The sequence below is a fragment of the Sceloporus occidentalis genome, unplaced genomic scaffold (genome assembly GCF_023333645.1).
Source record: "Sceloporus occidentalis isolate IW3139 unplaced genomic scaffold, rSceOcc1.0.p SCAF_89, whole genome shotgun sequence".
Lineage (NCBI taxonomy): Eukaryota > Metazoa > Chordata > Lepidosauria > Squamata > Phrynosomatidae > Sceloporus > Sceloporus occidentalis.
Genome location: NW_028317069.1, coordinates 1,700,944 through 1,723,514, shown reverse-complemented (window position 1 = coordinate 1,723,514; position 22,571 = coordinate 1,700,944). Strand labels below are relative to the sequence as shown.

The window sequence follows — 22,571 nt, the reverse complement described above, 5'->3', positions numbered from 1 at the left end:
GTCAACTTCAACTAAGGACTCCCACATGAAAAATAGAAAATATAGAGCTGCCCACATTTGACTGTAGCTGGGAACTGATACTACGAGTCTGCTGGTGCTCTAAATAATTATGTAATAATCATTCATGCTACCGGGAACACGCTATCCCGTCCAGGCTGCTGGAACATGACATCATGAATAATCATGGAACCAAAGAAGAAGGTTCTAAGGTCTGACATTCTAAAGCCTTCTAAGCAGAAGTTATATCTCCTGCCATCCGTAGTGTAGGAGAATCTTGCCTATTCATGTTGAATGATCTTGTCCTACTTGCCTAAACCAGATGCTACGGTCAGCGTCAACCATGAATGAAAGACTGGGGTTTCTGGAGGGGTCTTCTGCTAGGTTCAGGAAGGGTGTCCAAATACATCTGCAGTGACCTGGCTAAACTGTGCAGAATCTAGAATAGCTATGACAAGTGAAAGTCTATTCACTCATCAGCTCAGTAAGTCTTCTTTTGTACCTTCTGAAATATTCTTATGTGCTCTTGGACATTAAAAAGAATCCTTAAAGCTCATGAAGACAGAATACTGGTATAACATTTTGTCGCAGAAAAAAAACACTTTAAATGGCTACCAATGCAAACTTTAAATGACAAACCAACAAGACAAATGCTTTGTTCAGTGTTTATAAACCGGTTCCTAAACGGTAGAGTGAAACTGTTTTGGGTTTTTTTTTTTTTTTTGTAAAGTTATTAAAACAAAGTTTTCTTTGTTTTACAATTCTAATTAGTTAGTTTGGGGCTGGGTTTCATGAAGTGAATCCATACATTTTTTTTTAATTCTAGAGGAAGAAAGAAAAAGGAAATTGTAATAAAAAGGAGAAAAGGGATTTATTTAATGAAAAGACTTGGAGATAAAGGTGCAAGTAGCTCGTCTACGCGGATACAGACCAACCACCTGTTAAGTGAATCAACTTGTATACTTTTCAGTGTGATGTGACAGAGGATGTCATGAACCAAAAATAGCTTTGTGCTCATTAACAGCCTCTCAAGTGCGAGTAAAGTATGATATTTGATGCAAGAACCACCAAATTGTGGGTTATGTTTATATATATATATATATATTAAAATAAATACTTACACTTGGTCGATCAATTTCAATCTTATTTTCAACTTCCCTGAAAAATGAACAGAAATTCTATTAAAATTTGACAATTGGCCCTGGAAATAACTGAATACTAGCCCCAATATTTCATGGTGCCGTTTTTGGGCACACTTCACATGTCGGGTTCTGGACCCAATTTTTATTTGTTCAGAATAGAAGCAAACCATGTATTTTTTGTCTAGTGCAAGAGCAGCTGCACTTGAGTGTATAGGTATATGATCACTCGTGACGCTCTCTGATTAAGAGATTCCTGGCCATCATTGAAAAAAGGTGGCCAAACTCCCTGTAGACTATTACTGTGGGTTCTTGAGTCTAGATGTTCTCATTAGGAGGCCCTAGACTTCATTTAGTGTGGTAAAACAATATATAATATAAACGGAGTTAGCCTGGGAAAGTCTACAGACCGTATTGCTTTTAGTCTGATGTTTAACTGACAACCAGGGCCGGCCCGACAATGGGGCAACCGCTCCAGGCGGCACTTTTGAAGGGGCGGCACTTTGCCGCCCCAAGCCCTTTTTTTTTTTTTTTTTTAAAAGCGAAAGAGAGAGAAAGGGGCGCCGAGTGGTTTTCGCTTACCAAGCTGTCAGTACCCGCTCGGCGCCCCTCTCTCTCTCCTCTGCGGCGAGTCTCCCTGTTCGGTCTCGGTGCCGGCTTGTAATGCCAAGTGCCGGAAGATTTCCGGCGCTCAGCATTACAAGCCGGCACCGAGACCGAACAGGGAGACTCGCCGCAGGACTGCTGAAAGGTAAGTACAAGGGGGGGGGGGCGAGGGAGAGGAAGGGTAGATAATGGGGGGGGGCAGCAGGGACGGAGGGAGAGGAAGGGTAGATAAGGGGGGGGGGCGGCATTTTAAAATTCGCCCCAGGCGGCATTTTGCCTTGGGTCGGCCCTGCTGGCAACACTTACTCAGAGATGTTTCTTTTCTCGGAGAAAACCCGTAAGATAAACTCTCCTTCCTGGTGGGGCTCGTAGGTTGATGGGATGATGACATATTCGCTTGGGGGCAAACGGAAACGCTGTGATACCTCTCTCATGTTGATATATGACTTACACCTGTCTTTTGAGGCATTGTACATGAAGAAGTCCTTTTGTAAGTGTTGCTTGTTTCCGTGCATCTGTCAAAAATTGGTAAGGTTAGCATCACACATCGAGTCTACATAACTGACATAGATGAAGACCTATGATGCAGATCTGCCTCCCAATATCATGAAAAAGATGAAAAGGTAAGGACACTTAATACATTAGTACCCTGTCTGAGTTAAACTCGCTGCTGCTGAAACCAATGGACGTTTGATTAGAATATTGGATCTGCATTGATTAAAAAGGTGGATGTGCCGACGTGGGCTCAAGAATGTCAAATGTGGCATAACACGAGCAGAAGCCAAGCCAGGTAAGATGCCTTTGATAATGGACATCCGGTATGTTGGACATGTGTTGACTGGCTCTTGCTCGGCTCAATGAGCTGAGTCTGGGTCAAAGCCAGCTTGCTTGCCTCCAACATCGCTACGGACTGATGCTACAGAGGTTTAGTAATAGTCCCCCGATCACCCGATTCCGAAAACCTAAATAACAGCCTGTAACATGTTAATTATATTTCTGGACAATAGCAACATATATGCCATATATGTGATTATTTAAGACATTACCAAGATTAATGAAACGCAAACGCATGCACTTAAAAGACGAGCAACAAACAGCAACAACTCACAAAACACAACGCACAATAATTGAAATTCTCCTACTGGCCTTGAGAACCCAAGATAGTCTTTTTTTTTTATGTGCATATTACATATTATTTACATAATGTTGACGTTAATAATGATGTCCGGCTGGAATAATTTCTCCATCAACATAGAGAGAATTTCTAGAGCACCATTGTGAAAGATGCACTTTGCAGTTTTACATTCAAACACCGCATGTGAACTGTGGGTGCTAACAATGTACAGATAGTACATGTTTGCCTTGTACTAAAAGTAGTCATTTGCCACCAACACAAATATAGGAACAATTCTTAAAATAAGCTTAGGTCATAAACTAGAACAGAATGAAGTCATTCCAGTAACAACCAGGAGTGGACATTTCTTGTCCTCCAAAACCCAGAAGGTCCACGTTTTTTCAGGAGGTCTTCATTGAAGTTGAAGATATACTTGAACTTAATTAGGGATACCCTTAAAATGCTGCTCAAGATCAGGCAGTAGGTGAAATGGGAATTAAAAGTGACTGCGGACAAAATACAAACAATTCAACCACACAGGAACTAACTTAGAAACACAGAACCCAACAAAAACAGCTAGTCTTGTGAAAAGCAGAACAATTCTACTCCATGTTTAGGGGTTTTGCCCCAGAGCAGCTTTTTATCATTGCATCCCTGTTTTCCCAACGCAACCCCGTAAAATGTATTTTTCAAGGCTGCTGTTTCAGGCACACATCACTGCAAACAGACCAAAGTGAATCGGTTCCGTATTGGGTTAGGAAGCAAGAAGCACCAGTCAGCAAACATTTACAGATTACTTATCCTTTCCCATCATACCTCTTTAGGAACCTAGGAAAGAGACAAAAAAACATCATTCCAATAAAAAAAAAAAAAAAAGGTAAATGCAAGCATACACGACACATTGTATTTTCACCGATGTCCAGCGGCTTTTATATCAGCATAGAGTCTTTTTATAAAGTTCTGACAAGTTTGAAATGTTGTTTACATTGATCGATCCAACCGGTGAGAATTTGGGGAGATAATTAAGGCATGCTGAACCCATACATTGTAGCAGTTATCGCTTATTAGGACACTTTTACTTGGCAATAATATCTCTAACCAAAATATCTAATTTGTCCCATCAGGATGTACTCACCCGATCAAGGGGCAAGAAGGCATTCCTACCGAGAAGCATGTGCAACGTATGGAGCAAACAAGTTTCCTTGCAGCATTTACTAAATACCTACTAACGTTCCACTTGCTCTTGGATCCACACGGTACGTTCTGGTTAAATTAACGGCTTATTGAGGATTTCATTACAGTTGGCTTTCCATGACCAACGGGGGGCCGATTCATTGAGTAGTAGGAATCTTTACAGACTTGAGATTAGCACATAGTACGGGCAAAAAGATTTGTTCACTAAACATTGCACGAAACACTGAACAAAGTTCCAATCCAGTTTGAGGTTTTTCCCAAGGAAACATAGTTTACCAAGTTGTTTTCTAGAACATTTTCCTTTTCGGGAGGTCAGGTCACAACCACAAAGGATTTGCAAATTGTTCTAGAAATGTTTTAATCATACACTCGATTAAAGACTAGAGAACCCTAATAGTACAATTGATTAGCCTTTGAAACTAAAACTTGGATTACCAAACACAACATCCTACTGGATACAAGCATGGTATGATTTAAAGGAAGGCTTGGTGTGAAAGTACTGTAAAGTGTGTAAAGTTTGTATTTTGTTCTGCTTCTGGATAGAAACACCATTGTCAGATTCCTAGGTTGTAAAGTCATTCTAACAGCCCCCTCAAATTGTCCCCTAGCTTGCTTGCTGAAGGTAGTCAATGTAGCTGTCCAAAATACAGGGGTCTGGAAGTCCCTATCCTGGTATGAGTTATCCACGCAGAACACATTGGGATATGACAAAGAAGAAAGAATACTGATGTAAAAATAATCTTACTTCATAAATTGCAAAGCCTATGGTGTACAGATTGGCTCCCGCCTTGCGGTCTTTCCTACGATTTTTCTGCATTAAAGCTACAAGGAAGCTACAGACGACCTCATTGTCATCCGGGTCATCATCCTCCTCCAGGAGTTTGAGACGGTATTGTGGGTTGGTCCAATAGGTGTCTGTCATTTGGAGAATAAGAAAATACATTAGTAAGTAATCCAAGAATTCTAGTCAACCTAGGATGTGAGCTTGGCACAAGGAGATGACATGCCAACCAGGCCAAGTGCCACCTTATCCCAGCATAACTTGAAGGACTGCTACAGGTGGTCTGCTGGAGCAGGACATTACTCCAATAGCTCTGGTTTGCCTTTCTTCCCACAGGGCGGACTGAGCTGGGCGCCAGACCACTCAATCCCATCTGTCTTTGTACAGCTACTCCATGGGGCCAAAGAGAGAAAATAAAAAAGGGGCATGGGGCAATTCACTGGAGGTACAGTCAGTGTCTGATTCTCCATAAGGCAGGTTGGGCATGCCCCTAGAGCGTGAGTTTATTAGGGGTGCAGAGAGCACTGGCTAAAGGAATAATGAGTACGGAAGATAATTGTATTTGGATACACATAATACCCATCGGCATATGTAACACATTGTATTCACTATCACTTGAATGCGCAGATTTCTTATTACTAATACGTATTTTATTTCTGTCAGCGTGAGTGTAAGTGACTCGGAAATAGAACAAGTGCCTCCGGGACTGAGTGTGTTGGGTAAGCAAGAGGTAGCTTTGAAGATGAAGGAGGGAAGTCCAAGACAGAAGACTGATGCTAAGTCCAGTAACATTTGTTCACACCTTCCATTTTGGAGCCAGAACCCAAAATAAAACTTGATTACCCCATGCTGGGTATTGTCACCTTGGACAGGAAGGGATTCCTGTGGAAGAGTGAAGGGCCAGACATCCTGGCTACATCTCCCTGGGGTGTGGAGACAGGGTATCAATAGACACAGGGTAAAATTATTAAATGTATAATGTCCAAAATATGATGGGTACATAACTTTTGGGCCCCATCGTACATTGCATCCTTATGCCTGCGATGTGCTGGTCTCAGGGAGACCAAACACGCCATGCAGGCATGACCATAACAAGTGTTATGCGAACGTGTCCTTGTGCCAACTGATACAGGTGTGGAGTTTGGTATGAAAATGATCACTAGGACCAGAGAATTATGATGATCCTGGTGTCATAATTATGCCAAGCTCAGCCAGCGTCATATTACATATTTTGTGATCCCAGACCAAAGTTGAGAAGATATAACCCCCTCTTCAGAAGGTCATAGTTCTGAACCCCCTACTCCCATCCCCTTGCTCAGGTAACAGGAAAAGGGCGGTCTTGGGGGGGGGATAAAAAGGTGGGCAATTGGTAATGGGGAGAGCCTGTTTTTACCATCACAGAGGCAACATCAAGGCTCCAAGGAAGTATGGTATGATACTCTGTTTTATCCCTTTTATTTTACACTGTTTTGTACTATCTAAGTCTATGTCTCTTTTTATATGCATTTTTGTGTAACAGCACTGTGACCCATTTTATGCTCAGATTAAACATTTTTAATCAGTTCTGTCTTTGTTCTCTAACCGAATTCAGCCTAGAGATAGCCTTTTGTATACATATAGACATGCCACGTTACTAAGCGGTTAACTATATAGATATCAGTTTGGGGATTGTGTAGTTATCGCAGTCTGGTTGTTTTTGGGTAACCTAAGACGCCCGGTTTTAAAGTTCTTGGTGGTGGCAGCGTGTTTTACACTGGGAGTTTTGGGGTGACTGGTTGGGGTTGGTGGTGGTTGCTTGGAGCCCTGCGGGGAAAGTGGCTGAACGCACCGGAAGTCTGGTTGGTGTTTAACCCTTGGTACACCCATACTCCCACATCACGGCTCGGCCGATAGCCCTGCCTGTGACAAGGACCCTCTGCGGAGCACAAAGGAAAGGCACCCATGAGCCGGGGATACAGATACCGATGGACTACAGAAGAAGGTATTCACAATGAGGTCCAGGGCAGGTGGGAGCTCAGGTCCACACAGGGGTGCAAAGTACTTGTAAGAAAAGAATTGTCTTTGTATAGGCATTCTTAGAAAATAAGGCTATGCCTTTCTAACTAACAAGGGACAAAGGCTTTGCATAAGAAATGGATGTTGTGGAAATGCTGTATAGTCACGTTTGTGTGCCCTATAACGCTGTAAAGTAAATAAACACTCTTAAATGCTACTTAATAACCAATAATACCTGGGAAATTCCGACACCCCCCAGCTGAGCAGCCTCTGACCCATCGTCCTTCATTAACAGACACTGTCCATGTTTGGAGTTGATCGGATTCTAGAGCATCTGCGGTCAGATTACAGATTTCTAACTTTGTGAAGTTCTTCATAAAATCATCAAACGACATCCTAAAGAAATTAAAATGGATTAAATATGGTTATCGAAAATATAAATGCATGTAAGTATAGCAAATAATTATTTTATTTGTATTGTTACTGTTGCGTGTGCCCTTTTACCCAAGATGTATTTAAGAATGATTTTATGTTATGGACTCCGATATTCCTTCCCATCTCTACCTTTTTCTGTGGCAAACTATCAGACGCTTCACAGAATTGTTGATGTAATTAGAAATGATTAGATAATTTACTGCGGAATATTTAGTGCACTAAATACCATGGAGGAAGGAAATACAATTTCATGTTTTTCTCACCAAAACTCGCCATCTTCTTTTATCTGATGCTGCAGGCGGGATTTCTCCGATTTATCTATGATGGCCCACTCTTTTGAGCTGCGCATTAAAACAAAAGTCAGCATAGGGGGACATAATACATTTTTATTTATATTACAGATAAAAATGCCTAACTGAGCATGTTATGGGCCTAGAGCATGGTTTTTGATGGGCAGCTTCTTGTTGACTAGTTATAGAAATAGAAGAAAAGCCACTATCCCAAAACAAAAATAAATCACATCATCATGTTCATCAATGGTGAATTCTGTAGCTAAGATCTTACTTGTCACTCCAAGATCCGTTCCATTCCACTTGCCCCCAAGGATTTCTCAGACGGACAAGCTTAACTTTAGCTCCTTTAAACGAGGTCTGGGTCGCCGGAAAAATACAAACAAAAGAAAATATATTTTAGACTTTGAATAAACTAAACATTGTTGGTCGATCACAACCTTCTTTACAAGACTCTAAAGGATTTTCTATAAAGAATAAGTAGGATGAAACTGTATCTGTACCAGCAACATGTTTACTAAATCAGATATAGACGGATAAATAGAAAGATATTATTAAATTCTAGCAAGAAAAAACAAATGGGTTTGCCATTGGCATTGGTTTTGGAATTTGTCCTCTCACTGGACAAATATCATTGACCCAACAATGGAAAAAGAATGTAGATGGAGATCTCTTCCAGTAGACCAAAAGAAAGCTACCATGAAAATAAGGATCAATTCCTTAAAACAGAATAACCCAATATTGGTGCTGAACTACAGACCAAACGTGAGCTTCATCCAAGGAGCACCAGTGGTTTTTTTAGTAGGCGTAAAATATGTTGGCCACCGATGGGATCTTAAAAAATGCACATGGTTGGGGGTATCTGGGAACGAACTTTGAAACGTCCTGCAATAGAATACCTCTGGCTATACATGAAGCAAAAAACTTAATCCGTTAACCCAAAAAAAAAAAAAAATGGACGCCCTACCTCTTCCACTCCAGTTACAGAATAAGCATGGCCTTTAACTAGTCCACTGGCCATGCGGGTCTCAAACTGAGCAGGTACAATAGCCTAAAACAGAAAAGGAGAAATGACGCATATGTATACGGTTTATATAAAACAAAGCTCTTCATGCAATAATTATAAACTAAATTATAATATGTGCGTCTAGACATTCAATCGTTCGTTTAAGACGTCTAGGTTTTAACTTCTTCACGTCACTCTCATGCGCAGCCCCAGTAAGACTAATTATCATTCCTAGGAGCAAATGTATAGCAAATACCAAGATGCAAAATCATTCTACAACTCCATGATTCTGCAGATCCCAGAGCAAAAAATAACGCTTGGTCACATTATATTATTCTGAAGGAGCTCTTGCGATAAAATATACCAATTCATGTTTCATGTTACATTACTCAGACTAATTTGACTTTATTGCAAGTTTATCATACATCCGATCCTCGACAGGTCTGTCCACAATGTCCATTCCTGAAATGGCCTAACCCCACAGCATTCAGAAAATGTGAATCTCCTACTGACTTCGGTTGTACTCCATCGTCGGCTGACGAGTTGGTCACTTGATTCATTGAGAGCCGGACTAGTTCTGGTTTAACTGCATCAACCAATTGCTCTTCTACCCGCTGGAACTCAATTAAGTCAAGTCATGTTGTCCACGTTGCCGTTGGGATGATTTTCTCCTATTGGTGCCTACTTGGAAGTCAAGTTTGTCTTAGGAGATAATGTTCAGATCTTCATAAATTGGGGCAGCGTTCAGTTTCAATCATAATGTATCATCAGTACCATTACCCAAGGCGCTGGGAAATGCTGCAGAGTTTAGGTTGTGAGTTTGGCCCAGGCCAATACCCAAGTCCGCTTTTACTTGCTAAAGTCCACTCTGGGTTTAGTAAATAAATCAGTACGTACAATACAAAACATGTCAGTATGCCCGATTTCTGTCTCTCTCCTTCATACTCATGCAAGCAAGGCTACCAAATGCAACAAAAAAGTTAACACTGTTATTTAAGCCTAGTTATTGACAGATAATTCCAACAACAGCTACGCTCTTTCAAAAAGCCACCATACCATGCGAAAGTGCATACAAACCGCATATGGCCGTGGATCCAAGCCTTTGCCATTTAAATCGGTTTGCGAGTCGCCCACGTTTTCTATCATTCGTCTTATTGCTTCCCCAATGTCACTTGGGGGAGCAATCCCATAGGAAAACTCATTTTTTTCCTGGAGTCAGCAACAGAGAGTACATATATAGAAGATATGTTAGAGGAACAAATGTAATAAAAATAAAAAAAAAAAGAGCTAAAAAATGATTAATACTTTAGAACTTTATTTATCTGTCCAAAGTAGATTAGAGAATACAAGGTCACATGGGATGTGGCCGAGATGGGGAAACATTTACGGCGGCCAAAACCCAAACTGGCAAATCCCTCAACTCAAAGGCCAAGTTGGCCCGGCATCATGTATAATTAATGTGGCGACAAGAAATGTTTTATCTTTCCACAACTCAGTGGTGCAGAAAACGTAAAATTAATTTTTTATTTTTTTTTAAATATGAGTTTTAAGTGAAATTTTTTTGCTGTTTTCAGTTTCCTCCTCCATACATTAGAAAGAATAAGCAAGAAACTAGAAAAAAAAAAAAAGTGCGTTTTATGGATATTTTAAGTGATATTTCAGTAATACACTTGTTGTCAGAAATGCTACATGAATTTATAAAAAAACATATGGTTGCTGTATAATAAATCCATAAAAGCGCAGAAAGGAACAGGTGCTGCCAAGTACACCGCAGCTGGGAATGCTGCTTGTTAAATGATAACTAAAAATAAATCTTCCCAGAATCCCCTTCCCTGTGGCCAGCTGTTGTGGTCAGAATTATCATCAATGCTGAAACTGGCGGTCTCTTGGTTAAATCATTTTAAGTTTCATTTTTCATTGGCTTTTAATAACTTTTTCAAGTGTTCTGATCTAAAGAAAAACGTGGCATGAGTGCTCTCTGGAAGCCAGAATAGTTGGTCTACAACCCGTAAAAATGTTAGATTTCCTTACACTTACATCAATTGAGCATCCGATGAGAGAGCCCCTTTCAAAAGCTTTCTTCAGAATTTTGAACAAGTCCTTTGGTGCATCCTTAATCTCGTAGAATTCCGTCACCCCACCTGTGAAATCCTCCATGGCTTCAGTGGTGTTCCCACCTTTGAGAGCCTCGTAGGATCCATGAAGCCTAAAATTAGAGAATGAAGAACCTGAGATATCTCAGAAGAACATGTTCTCCTTCCAATATCAAATAATATCCTGCTGAATGAAATCAGAGTGGTTAGCCAGACAAGCAAATATTAATTGCAAGGACAATGTGGGCACTTGGCCAGAGTCCACCAGGAATGGTGTCCTACACAAGCATAATTCTTAACTAGAATGTTTCTCAATCAAACATCACACTTGGGGTGAAAGAGGGTTATTGGAGCTGACACAGAGGATGGGGGTGTAATCAAGAATTAGTGCTCCTTTAAATAAACTATTTAAATGTTTGTGTCTATAATCTGACCCCCGCCAGCTGTGATATTTATCACCATGTTGATATATAAAGCGTTGCAAGAAATTGGGGTGAACACGCCGTGCCTTAAAAAAGGGGACACTTGAAAAGCTTATAAATGGACATCCAGCTTTAATGTGGTGTTAGAAAATAGACTTCTTGTAACTTTTAAAGGGCAGAAAATGGTGATCAGAGTTGGGACGATAACACAGCTGCTGGAGGACTCCATGTACTACCCGGCCTCTGATATCTGATCACTTGCGTTGGCTCAAACGTTCTTCTTTTGCAATGAATTGCTTCTTTATATATGCCTTGTAAATGTCAGCGTGGAAGCCTTGGCAACAGATGTATAATATTCAATGAACGTGAAGGCATCCATTTTACGTATTTGCGGAGACTCGGCAGTATTGGTACCAGTTGTTTAAGGGTAAGACATTGGGTAATTTTTGATTATTATTGTATCTGTAGATAGAAACGCATGTCTCTATATCGGTGTTTCAGTGCTCAGCACAGATTCTATTGTCATAAAGCAAATTGGAGCAGCTTTCTGGACTCCCAGCACTACATAGGGGGCAACTGCGATTGGCCCTCGTGCCAGAATAAGGATGGATGGAGGGGAAAGCAATGGAACTTGAAGTAGGAAACAGGGTATAATGGAGGGGTACAAAGACAGAAAGGAGTGCAGAGGTGAGAGGGGTGCTTGGGGGACTTGTCAGGGGGGCCAAGGAGAGGCTTCCCCAGGGCCACATGGACTTTTAAGGCAGCCCAGAGAGATTCCATCTTTAATAGGATGCAGATATAACAGATCTGATGAAATCATTCTCAGGTTCTGCGTGCAATGTTTTGTATGCATAAGAGAGACAGCTCCTTTGCCTTAGTGTAAAGCTCCGGCACAAACCATCAATACTCGACCTTGGTATTGTTTTCACCTAAAGTAAGAAATCTCACAGTAAAATAGTCTTACTTTGCATAAGCTTTTTCCAGCAGGGCACTCCAAAACTCATTCCGCTGGGAAGATTTGGTAAACACCAGCTGATTATTAAAAGTTGGCAGGCAGTCATCAATAACCACATCCACCCAGTCTCCATAACGCCAGAACTATGGGGGGGGGGAAACAAAAGGACAGTTAGAAACAGTGGGAATAGAGCTAGGTCTGTTGTGATTTGTGTAGGATGTGTCTGATAACCTATAGCGGAAGAACATTCCAAAAGTAAGAGCCAAGTAAACACCTCAGAAGTGGCTTGTATGAATATATCTTACGCTTTGAATGGCGGGCACTAAAAGGTTCTGTGGACTATGTCTGTGTAGGCATAGATTGGAGAACCTTGAAAGAAGGTGGCACAGGGACCTACGGGCTGGCAAAGTGGTAACAAAAGATTAGGGTTAGAGAGGGCAGTACAAGGATTAAGACTGGAGGCAACGAAAGGAGAGGGTCACTAATGCATTGGAGGGGAATGAGCAAGAAAAATTCCTTCTTTATAACCCTTGTCCAATCTCTTAGATCACTGGAGCCCTAAGTGGTTGCTTGGAGCTCTTGTTCTGCATGCTCTGAATTGAATTAAAAACATAATCCCTGGAACCGTTGAATTACTATAATAATCATATGGCACAAAGCAGGCGCTGACGACAAACCAGCACAAAACCTGAGACATTTGTTTCAGTTTCTATGTGATTAAACCTTCAGAGAAATGAATCCAGTGACAGATCTAATGTTTATTATAAAGTGGAACAACCATATTATTTATAGCCGCTGATTATTCATCCACACTTTAATGTGTCCAGATTGATATGCACAGTATAGCTTCATTTTTTTACCTTTATCTGCCCCCCAAATGCTTAAATAATAAAATCTATATTATTCTCCAGCACAATGCAGAAATAATTGGATTACATGAGAACTATGGTAAGCTACTTCCTTACCTGGAAATGAAATATCCCCGCATAGTTGTCAGTGAAATTTTGTTCTGGCGGTATGACACGAAAAAGTAGCTTCTCATGCAGCGTCAAACAAGCAATGGCAGCCAAGAACCAGCAGTCACCTGGGGAGGAAAAAATGTAAATGTAGGTAAAAGATACCCAAAGGCTCACACGCCCTCGAAACACAGAAACATTCGCCCTATCTAGTCTGCCCATTTTTTCTGCTGTAAAGACTCATTGGTCTCGTCTTAGATTTAGGAGCCATGTTTTGGGAGGCAGTTCCATTTATGCAGATTTCATTATTAGTAACGGCTCTCTTATGCGTTGAAGGCATGGAGGACATTGTTTACGTTATGCCAACACATCCAACGCTCTGTACTCCAGCATTAGTTACTGTTTTCGCTACATTGTATCTAGTCTGCTGACCGAGGGGAGGCTGCCCCTGTTACATTATGTGCCATTTAGGAGCCAGCAATGCCAGCTTCTACTGTCAGAGGAGATAACGGGCTGTAAGAAAACAGCCTGCCTTCCGTCTACAAAAACCAGCTCTTTATATAGCTGGTCATGATATCCAACTGGCCTGACCATTAAAACCCACAAAAAACTTCAAGCCAGACATATATTGGCCACTTGGCAATCCTAGAAACGAGGTACATGCTTACACTTATATGTGTAGGACTCATAAGGAAAGGAAAGTTACAAGCAACTGTCATGGAAATACCCCGAGAAGTAGAAGAACAAACTCATGATGTTTTGAGAAAGCAAAGAGCTGAGTAACAAATCTCTTATGACTTCTTGGCATGTCAGCGCTATGGAATTTGATGGCGCTATATAAAACAATAAATATTAATAATAATAATAATGTCATATTCATACATTATTACATACCAAAAAGGATGGCTTCAGAAATAAATAATATTGGTTTAGAATGATATATGCCCCAACATGGAGGATTTTGATCAAGGAAGATCGTATGCAAGAACAGAAGATAATGGCTGGCAACAATATCGCATGACGAGGTCTTATACATCGAAAGCCAAGACCTCACAACTCGACTAACCGGTTAAACAGAAAGATAGGACCTTGGGAAAACCTGGATGGACGATGGGTAAGAGCAAGCACTTTGGAGCCATGCCTAGCTGCGCACTACCTTGTATTGTCAACTCAATGTAAATATTTGTGAATATTAATATTACCTAAATCTCCTTGGCAGATGTCTGTCCTGTTTGCTCCACCAATGATAAACTGGGGATTTTCACATATTTCCTGCGTCAAACAAAAGAGAAAAATATTTTCAGTAGAACGAGTAAACATCTGCAACCAGTAATGCAGCATAAACGCAATATAACGATATCATCTTTCCAATTATTGGCACCTCCGTTATATACTTGTATCTCTGTTCCTTGATGTGTTAACATAAATGTCTGGTTCCTATATGATTTTGTATTTTGAGTCTAGTGGTCCAGTAAGTAGTTTCTCAAACATACAATGTTTTATGGACACTAGAGGAGATGGTGTTATTGAAGACATGTTACCGTCAACGTGATTTCCCATGAGTATTGAGTAGGCAATGACAATTAAGTTTGCATTTACCAATGAGATCTCCCTCTCCTCTCACCCCCTGTCTTGTAATTTATTTAGGACTACTAGCCCCAATTCTAGCTGAAAGATCAAAGTTCAGCTATCTATCCAATTTAGATAAAAATGATTTGGCGAACTGAATCATGAATGTTCTACAAAACCAACAGTTGATTTGCAGTTGAATACGTTGAAGGCTTAATTATTCACATGAAAATAAAATTAGCTTTGGTGTTAGATGGTGTGACCTTTCCATGATAGGTGGTAAGGAGAAGGAGCAGAAGTATTGCTGCTCATAGAGCAGTTATTACCCAGGTTGGGTTGACAAATGTTGTCAGTGTTTTTCCTCTAAAATACTGCTATGTTAAAGCAGTGAAAAGTTTATGGTTTTTTGGGGTATAGTACAAACCTGAAATATGACATTAGAGAAGATCCATTCAGCCCATCTAGTCTACAGATCTTGGTCGTTGGTCTCACGTTCTATTCAGGAACCTCATGACAATCCCATGCATTTTTAAATTCCCCGTAGTATTGACTTCTATCAGCTCAAATGCCATAATACAGTTTTCTTCATGTTAATAAATTAATGCTTGAAGAGAGGCCAGCAGTAATTCTGGAGGACGTCTCTGACCATCATCCGGTAGAACTCGTATATTTACGGACAATAAAACAGATTTATTGCTCGAAAATCTGCATATATACTGGAAGACTTCCTTCAGCAATGAGGCTTAGAACTACATCAATCCAGAAAGGCAAAAAGGTCAAAATCTCCTTAATGAGGCGTTGAACAATGAATGGCACTCGCAGGACAAGACAGGTCCTCTGCTGAGGAGTTATCGTCAAAACAGAAAACCAGGCTGGCTTGACAAAGATAATGCCCCCATCATCCAGACTCATACTTCTCAACATGTCAATGGGCCAAAAAGGGAAACTTTTCCTTTAAGGGATGTGGTTAGGAGAGGGGCTTTACCAAGAACTTCTATCTTTCTGTTGATAGCTGTTTATGTTAATGAGACGTGTAGACGAATAATGTTGAAAAAAGATATGTGCGCATTATTGTGGTCATTTAGGACTTATCTATATAACATTTCCTACTTATTTAAGCATTTATACTCATTTAAACTCGTCCAGATCCGGGTATTCATAACACCAAGCACAAACCATGTATATTTGGTATTTCTTACTACCCCCTTCAGACTTTGTACTTAAAGCGCTTGCTCGGATTTTTGTAGATCAGATCATCGAATAGTTGGTTTGTTGATATAATGTAGGTCCCCCAGAGTTCACTAGAAAAGCAACACTGACTTAGTGAATGTGCTTATCTGGCTAGAACGCATTCACAATAGACACAACGCTACGGTAGTAATGATTATGCCAGACGGGGGCCCCACTTTTGTTTGCATGGTTCTGGCAGGCTTCCATTGATCCGAAGAACACAAAATATGTAAACTGTAGATTTTTTTTTTTTCATTAGAGAAGTTGCTTGGAATGTCATTTTTTCACATTAAAAAATATATTACATTTTAAATGCGTAATAAATAAAATTATACATTTTTAATACTGAATTTATACAGAAATATTATTAAAATTAAAAAACATGCAATGGGTCGTGCAGTACAACTCTTTCTCATTGCTTGATTTATCATTTTACACTGTCCAGAAAACACACTGCTCATCTAATAAAAAAATAAAAAATAAAAAAAAGAGAGAGAAAAAAAAGGAAAAAAGAAAAAGGGGGGGGGGAACCCCACAATGAGACTGTACTAGAAATCGACTGACTGCATTGGAAGGTTCATGTTATAAAACAAAACATTTTTGTATTAACTAAACACCGCAAAACATTCCCCAAATACCTAATAAATAAAACCGTCAATTGTACCAACTTGTACTGTGATTGCAGTCGCATTGGGTCATTACCTGCTTTATAAAAATACGAGCATTTAAATATTTAAAGGGATTTAACAAAGGAGAAGAGGAGAGAAATGTTACAGCAAGAAGCCATTATCCAAAACAAGAGGGTCAGAGGTTTATATGTAACTTATTTATTTAATTTATTGGAAAGGTTGTCCAAGGGAATTTGGAGACAAGACTAGGAATCCACATCAAATCCTGTGTTTGTAAATAAGTGACATTTTTGTAAGCATGTATCTTCTGACCGATTACTTTTTATTTTATTTTTTTCTCCCCAGGTGACGCAGAAAACCTTCTATCTAGCCCAGATGGTATTGTCCGCACTTTCTGTGAGTTATTTTGAAAAATGTAATTAAAATGTGTCGCTATAACTGGCTTATTGAATTGTCAGCCATTAATCAGGTAAATAAACATTGGGATTTTGCACAGTAAACATGAAATAAGATGACCCCATCTGTCTCGATGTCTACATCACATCTTATGAACTAATTTAATCGGCAAATTAATAATTAAATCGATTATTTTTGTAGGATATGTTTTATATATTACATTGAGCCTCAATTTACCTCTAGCTATCGAGGTACATTATAACACAGAGGTTTTAAGTTAACATCAAGTGATTTAGCTGCTGAAAAAATAAATACTATTAAAAAAAATCCTATTTTCTGGATTTTTTGAGCTCCATAGACACAGTAAAATGATATGGAGAGATGAATTCCCACCTTTGGTCTTTTCCAGACAATGTTCTTCACCTTGGAGGCTTTCTGTCCAAACTCTTTGTAACCCAATGACTGTCCTCCAGCTGGAAAGATGTCATCTTCAAACAGCTTCTTCTTGCTAACGCACTCTTTTCTTAAAGCAGTGAAATCCTGATTCTCATATCTCAGTGGCTTCACCAGGGATCCCTCTCCATTCCTCCGATCTCTTTCCCGGATCACACGGTCGCAAAGGAACCCCATGGGTATAAACGGCATGGCTGTACACAGGATTTATTGGATGGCACTAGACTTCCAATGTGCACTAGGCATAAATCCAACCAGATAATTCACTCTTGGCTGGAACGTGGTGGGATTACCATGTACGTTCCCGGGTTCCGAGGTAGAAATGGTCCCAAGGCAATCTTCTGCTATGACTTTTCTATGGCACTAATGGGATTTCATACCTGTGGGCTCTACGATAGGCAGCGTTCATAGGAATGGATGGCTTTCTAAGTGAGCCACCAGCCTGCTCGGTGGTTTACGGTTTGCTTAATTATTTTTTGTTCTTCTTTGTTTAGCTTTAGCATGTAAAACAAATCACATCCAAGCTTGCCCTGTCTCAGCAGAAGGCATTCATCCTTTATAAAATCTGCAGTCAACAGAACAGGGCACTGACCATTCTAAACAGACAGTATACACTAATCCTATACAAGCCAATGAATACATAAGGGATCTGCTTTGCACCATTGTTCCGAGCTAATGAAGCTTTAATACCCATGTTTCCGCCTTGGGGGGGGATATTACATCATATTTCTTTGGCATGGTTACAAGTCTGTAAATCTTCCAGCTTATTTCACAGTTAGTCAGTACAAAATGAAATTAAAAACTTAAATCGATTTCCAAACTTTCATATAAAAGAGCGGTTTATGGATAATTTTAGAAAAAAATTGCTAATGTTGAATAATCTTTTATTCTTTTTTTAAAGTATTTGAGTTTTTTTTCTAAATTTTATTTTGTATAATATTTCTAAAATATTTGTTTCATATCCAAAATGTTTCTTTTCAATTGGATAATTCAATTATCTTCTTAAAATACTGGATGGAGAACATGTCAGCGAGAAGTCTACTGACCCCATAATGAATTTTGGGCAGATTCCGCACATTATTAAGGATCGCAACGTCTGTGTGGTAGCTTCACACACTCTATGAGTTGATTTTGTGTTTTTGTAAGTTGGGGGTAACTGTAACAGTACAGCTTTAGGGGATGCTTCCAAGTTGAGTTGTAACTATGATAGCTGAAAGATGTTGGAGTATAGTTGAGAAATCAACTATGGCTGCCTTTGTTTGGAAGCATAGGTCATCTCAAAGCTTATTATTTCAGGGAAGCCGCATTTAGTTAAAATAAAAGTATCGAAGGGTTTCAGCGTATGGTATATGAAGTGTCTTTCTCAGACTTGCAAAGAGTAAACTAAACTTCTGTAGACCAGAGGAGAAATCGGGGTTGTACAGAACCGGAATAAGCTTTAAGTCCATCTGAGCGAGATTCAGATCCATAGCACCTGCACAAGCCATATGCCACTCGTATTGTAAGGCAATCTCCCGCTATGTGTTTCAGAACCTTTGGAATCCACATCGGACAGAGCTTTACATATTCCGTTACTATATCAACCCATGGTTTATTTTTAACATTAACTCTTCCTTCAGATGCAATGGAAATATATGTACAACTACTAGACACGCAACGCATGGGTCCTTATTCCAAGCATAATTCAGAAAAATGTTCTGTTGTTGCACGCTTGGCAACAGCATCTGTTTTAAGAAAATTCCAATGCATTGCTTCTAACTTAGTAATCAGTACCGGGTAATTTATAGTGAGATAAAATATATCTATGTTAAGTAGGGTCACCTTGGTCTAGATGAATTTTATCATTTGAGCCACAATGGTCTTGTGACATGCAAAGGCATCAGGTTTACCTTGCGGATTACCTTCATCTAGGTTCAGCTAAAAACAGCTGTCAGTCCTATCAAATGAACATGACATAATGCTATGACAGCATGCTGATTTACGCACAAACAATAATATTTCTTATTAAAAAAAAAGCACTTGCCTGAAACTAAGGGTAGAAACTGCAGCTCAGTGGCTGGCCTCCTCCTCTATAGCTTAATTCTTGCCAACGATTGGCCAATTGGAAGTCAATCAAGGGCAGGAAAGCGCTCCTATTGAAATGAAAGGGAGTGCTTTCTGAGCATAGGCGTATGAATAGGCCCACATCTGTAGCATGTGCAGAGCCAGCACTGGAGCTCACTGGGGGTAAGCTTATCGCGTGTCACTCAGGGGTTAGTGAAAGTCCACATGTGCGCATGTATGGAAGCTTGTATGTAAGGAAGGACCACAAAAAGTGAATGAGAGTTCGAGACCTACGAGCTATACCCCGCAAAGTACCTTCATAAAGTAAAGCCCAGCTACACTTTTTCTTACCACTAGTTACAATGAGAGTGTCCTCATACATCATGTTCAGACATTTTCAAATGGGGCAACTAAATGATACCTTTTATGTTTATAGGATTCATGGATCTAAAGAGCAAGAGTGATAACGATGAAACGTTGGGGAAATAAATACAGTGGTGCAGTGCGTAGGAGAACCTGATCTATATCCAGAATCCTATACACTTGTGTACGTAGCATTCCTTTGCCATCCTTAACAGCCACTTGATTATTTAGATTTCAAGCAACAAATCACAAGGATGATTTAGATGGCGAAAGGGAAATTCCTATAGCCTGGGCATTCCAGACGCTCTGAATCAAATTCTAGAACGCAGCCAAGGCACAGCGGGACTGGGCAAAGTAATAGAAGCTCCGTTGTTGAACTTGGCACTTGTATTGCCTTGCAAGGATATTTCGAACACGCTTTCACTTTTGCTACATCAGAAAGTGGAGCTTGTCTTCCCAGCGAGTAGTCCCAAAGCGAGCACACAACTTCCTGGGCTTACTCCTGATTGCGCAGTAAGTGACTTATAACATAGACCCACGGTCATCTCTTCCTTCTCCTAAACGTTGTTAATGTTCTGTATTCGGACCTTGGCTGCATCGTCTCGTATACTCCAATTACTGTTACTCATTCTTCGCATACACTGGCTTAATCCCTACAATGCATCACCGTGCATGCTCAGTTAATCATAATCCCTTTTTCTAGTAAGCAATTCTGAAAAAAAGATATTCTACGTTTTCTAAGCGAAATGGCTTCATTCGGATGTATTCCTGCCTAGGATGACTAGGCTTAGGGTGGCAGGTCAAAGAAGGCAGAGAGGACCGGGTGACAGATGTCCCCTAAAATAGAGAGGATACCTAGTCTTCCTACAACCTTGGTGTCTTGTTTGTCACCTTGGTGTCAAAGCAAAGCAAGTTGATCAGTCTTGTAAAGGTCTGCCAGGGGTTTTTACTGCACTTTATTTCCTTACCTACTCTCAGCCCCCCCACCCCCCCCAAAAAAAAATCAACTATTCTTATAAAACCATTTTTGTGCTAAACAATAACAATTTATCAACATATCTGCCCTACTATATCATCAAGCACTTCTATATCGAGAGAGTATCTTCATCATAATCATAATCAAAATGATTCCATATTCAGTGATGCAGTAATGACAATTTAAAGGGGGCACACTTTTTTTTTTTTTTTTTTTTTTTTAGCATAGTATACATCCATGCAGTGTTGTAAAAATATATTTATTAGGTTTTCTTTTCTTTCATAACCCCCTCCCCCATAAAAATGGGTAAGTAATGCTTATTTGAAAAAACCTTCTCTGTAGCAAAGCAAAAAGCTAATCCCCCCCCCCCAAATTAAATTTTAAATTCATAAATTTATTTAAAACAAAAAAACCTTGTAAATGTCTGCAGGCTGATGATGCCCTCAATACCTTCGGAGCGAAAGTCCATGCTCTTTATCCCCCAAAACATAAAATTAAACTTACCGGTGGTCTTTTCCAATCAAACTTCACAGGCAAACTCTGACTGTAGAACAGCGAGCTGTCGTCTGCTAGAAACTCCCGATCTTCAAACAGGACATTTCTCTCCAGGCATTTTTTTCTGAGCTCTTCGAAGGTTTTTTCACGCCCGCCAATAATAGGCAAATTCCGGCTGAGAATGGCTGTGTAGATTCCGCCCGTGCCGCCGTCAGAGCTGGTAGCGGGTACTGACCCAGCCTGAGTCGGCTCCGCAACCGTAGGAACGATTTCTGAAGGCATGGAGAGTCTGTATATGTTAAAAAAAAAAAAAAAAAAAAAAGAAGTAAATCTATAGAGGATTTCACAACTTCCCAGCGAACGCAGAATAGAGGAAGTCTGCCAAAAAAAACTCAATATCTGTCCTGTCTTGCTCTTTTTTTCTAATTGACTTTAATGTGCCAGAAGGTCCAGAACACCATTTCGCTTTGGTATCTTCTGAAGGAAACCCGTAAGCAGAGATCAATCAATCGCACATGGATAATCACTCAACAAGTTGTGCGGTGTGTGTGTGTGTGTGTCTTCTGTGACTTGATGGCAACTGAGAAGTTTTATCCCGGAGCTAAAAATAAACCGAAATACTTTTCAAGGCAAGCAGATTCCTCTAATCACAACGTGACCTTAGGGAACTGTTGCGTTGAAACCTCATTATTCCTTTGCGAAAGATTTAATTGTGTGTGTGTGTATATATATATATATATAAGCATTATTAAATAAATGCGACAATGTCGCCACGGGGGATTGACAATGGAGACAAGATTATGTGACACGCGGTGATTAATCACAAATTAACTGCATAAATTCTAAAAGATTGTCAGGATTCCAAGAGCTAGTTGGACAATCCTGAGATAGCATTCATACGTAATTAAGTTGGAAGACAATTTTCACCACTGTAATGGCATAATACAGTTGTCGCCTGCCTTTTTTTTTTCCTTGTGCGGTCATACCGCATTCAGATAGAATCATGACCTGTGACGTCAGAGGGACGAGTTGTCAATCCAATTTTCTGTTATAGTTTATGAACTCCATGGACTGCATGTCCTCTGCCGTCATAGGTAACTCGATGAGTTGAGCCAAGGTGCAAGCTTGGCCCCAGACCAGCTCATGTCTTACAATTGTCCTCTAATTTTAAGTAGTCATCCTCTTAATGACTTATGACTTAAATTGGTAAATTGAACTCGCTTTAGCCTAAATACTGCAAAGTTCTTGCATGGTTCCTCATAGATACCCTGCTTAAAACCTCAAAGATGAGACAAAATCCGGATTTACGTTATGGTTAAGTACAATTTGTATAGTAATCACAAATCCCAACAGGAGGGTCGAAGCCATCCGCTCTTATAGCATTGTTTCTAATCACCGTCATTTTACTTACCTGTAGAATGTGGAATGTTGGGT

At 40.0% G+C, this 22,571-nt stretch overlaps 1 protein-coding gene across 1 annotated transcript in view; it reads right to left on the bottom strand.

The window, feature by feature from the left end:
* LOC149284677 (calpain-3-like) overlaps positions 1–21,419 on the bottom strand; it is a 29,392-nt gene extending 7,973 nt beyond the window's left edge. Inside the window, exons 1-14 of the mRNA XM_089496421.1 lie at positions 21,147–21,419; positions 14,186–14,255; positions 12,993–13,111; positions 12,037–12,170; positions 10,595–10,763; positions 9,635–9,766; positions 8,519–8,602; positions 7,826–7,911; positions 7,525–7,602; positions 7,062–7,222; positions 4,796–4,965; positions 3,673–3,684; positions 2,049–2,257; positions 1,119–1,155 (exon numbers count right to left, since the gene is read on the bottom strand). Of these exons, the coding sequence (XP_089352547.1) occupies positions 1,119–1,155; positions 2,049–2,257; positions 3,673–3,684; positions 4,796–4,965; positions 7,062–7,222; positions 7,525–7,602; positions 7,826–7,911; positions 8,519–8,602; positions 9,635–9,766; positions 10,595–10,763; positions 12,037–12,170; positions 12,993–13,111; positions 14,186–14,255; positions 21,147–21,419 (1,734 nt within the window). The remainder of the gene's footprint in view (positions 1–1,118; positions 1,156–2,048; positions 2,258–3,672; positions 3,685–4,795; positions 4,966–7,061; positions 7,223–7,524; positions 7,603–7,825; positions 7,912–8,518; positions 8,603–9,634; positions 9,767–10,594; positions 10,764–12,036; positions 12,171–12,992; positions 13,112–14,185; positions 14,256–21,146) is intronic.
* Between the last annotated feature and the right edge of the window lie 1,152 nt (positions 21,420–22,571).